Source organism: Dendrobium catenatum, unplaced genomic scaffold, assembly GCF_001605985.2.
Source record: "Dendrobium catenatum unplaced genomic scaffold, ASM160598v2 fragScaff_scaffold_938, whole genome shotgun sequence".
Classification (NCBI taxonomy): domain Eukaryota; kingdom Viridiplantae; phylum Streptophyta; class Magnoliopsida; order Asparagales; family Orchidaceae; genus Dendrobium; species Dendrobium catenatum.
This window is the reverse complement of record NW_021319400.1, coordinates 205608-207573: the sequence shown is the minus strand read 5'-3', so window position 1 is coordinate 207573 and position 1966 is coordinate 205608. Positions and strand designations below refer to the sequence as shown.

Below are 1966 nucleotides of genomic sequence, written 5' to 3'. Positions count from 1 at the left end.
TAGAGCTTATAACTTGCTCTTTCCTAAATGTTTATACTAAAACTTTTATTATATATTCTTCAATCTAGTGAAATCCCATAGCTTCTCCATTTGTGAATTTATTATATATTCTTCAATCTAGTGAAATCCCATAGCTTATGGGAGATTTATTATAGATTATGATGATAATTGATTTTTTTGTAAATTCAGAATGGATCAACCAACAATTTCGTCTCATAGTGTACGTGAAAAGATCGATATTGCTTAGGGTCATTGTAGTGAAAGTAAATGTTCAGATGGAAAAAAACAATATAGATGTCTACATTGTGGGATTATATACAAAGGTGGAGGAATTAATAGGATAAAACAACATCTAGCAGGGATAAGAGGTAACATAGCTTCGTGCAAAAAAGTTCCACATGACATTCGTCATCAGATGCAAGAGAATTTAAGAGAAATAGGCAAGAAAAAACAACAAACCCAGGAGGAGTTAAAGCAAAACACAATAGTTTTTGTTGATGAACATATGGATGAGGAAATAGGCTCTTCATCACTTCCCAAGTCACAAGCCTCTGATGCACATCATGAAGGACTTCATAAAGGGAAGAGAAAGAAAGATGACATAGATAACTTTTTTGCACCAAGAACTAAACCTGGTTCTCAACCATCATTGAAAAGTGTAATGGCATCCAAAGAAGCCATACACCGTGCTGATTTGGCAGTTGGGAGATGATTTTATGACAGTTGCATTCCATTTAATGCCATAAACTCTGCTTTTGCACAGAAGGCTGTTGATGCTATAGCTGCAATTAGCCCTAGTTATAAGTTTCCATCCTATCATAAGTTGAGAGTTAATCTTTTGCAAGATTGTAAAGAGGAATGTAAGCTGTTGATAGATTCATATAGAAGATCTTAGAAAGAAATTGGTTGCACACTCATGGCAGATGGTTGGACAGATAACATGAATAGAACTTTGATTAATTTTCTTGTTTATTGTCCAAGGGGCGTTGCATTCTTGAAATCTATGGATGCTTCTGATATTACTAAGGATGCCAAAACATTATGTTCATTATTTTGCAAAGTTGTTGAATGGGCGGGGCCAAAAAATATTGTACAACTTGTAACAGATAATGCTGCAAATTATAAAAAGGCAAGGGAATTACTGCATGAAAGGTTTGGTAACATTTGTTGGTCTCCATGTTCTGCTCACTGTTTAAATATTATTCGTAGAGATTTTGTGAAAATAACTCATATTCAAGATCTTGCGAAAAGAGCTTCAAAAGTTACAGTTTTTGTCTACAATCATGTCTTTATTCTAGCTTGGCTAAGAAAAAGAGAAGGTTGGAAAGAAATTATAAGGCCTGGAGCTACTAGATTTGCTACAACTTTCATAACTTTGAAAAGCTTATATGAACACAAGCTTGATTTGCAGGCTTTCATAACAAGCAAAGCTTTCTTTGATTCAAAGCTCTCCAAAACAGTTAAAGGGCAAGAAGTCTCATCCATCATTTTGGATACAAAATTTTGGAATGACTGCTTGGTAAGTTCCAAATTGACTGGGCCTTTAATTCGATTATTGAGAATTATGGATTCTGATGAAAAACCATCTATGAGATTTCTTTATGATGGAATGTACATAGCAAGGAGAGCAATCAAGTTAATGTTTAAAAATTCCAAAAGGTTGTACAAACCTTACACAAGCATTATAAAGAGGAGATGGGATCGTCAACTAAGACAAGGCATACATTGTGCAGCTTACTTTCTTAATCCACATTTTCAATATGATAAAGAGAATTTTTGCATGAAATCTGAAGTGATGCAAGGTTTAGTTGAACTGATTGGAAATAAAGATATATGCCCTAAATTAACAGCAACAATGAATGAAGTTAGGCTTTTTCGTTATAATTTGGAAAGCTTTGGCAAACCAATTGCTCTAACGATGGCCAAAGAAATGCAGCCTGGTAAGTCAAATAAAAATGTTAGAATG

The 1966-nt window shown here is 34.1% G+C and overlaps 1 protein-coding gene across 1 annotated transcript in view; it reads left to right on the top strand.

Annotated features, from left to right (window-relative positions):
- The first annotated feature begins 505 nt into the window (after positions 1–505).
- LOC110104586 overlaps positions 506–1966 on the top strand; it is a 6953-nt gene continuing 5492 nt past the window's right edge. The window contains exons 1-3 of the mRNA XM_020833780.1: positions 506–658; positions 764–867; positions 982–1940. Coding sequence (XP_020689439.1) covers positions 506–658; positions 764–867; positions 982–1940 — 1216 coding nt within the window. The remainder of the gene's footprint in view (positions 659–763; positions 868–981; positions 1941–1966) is intronic.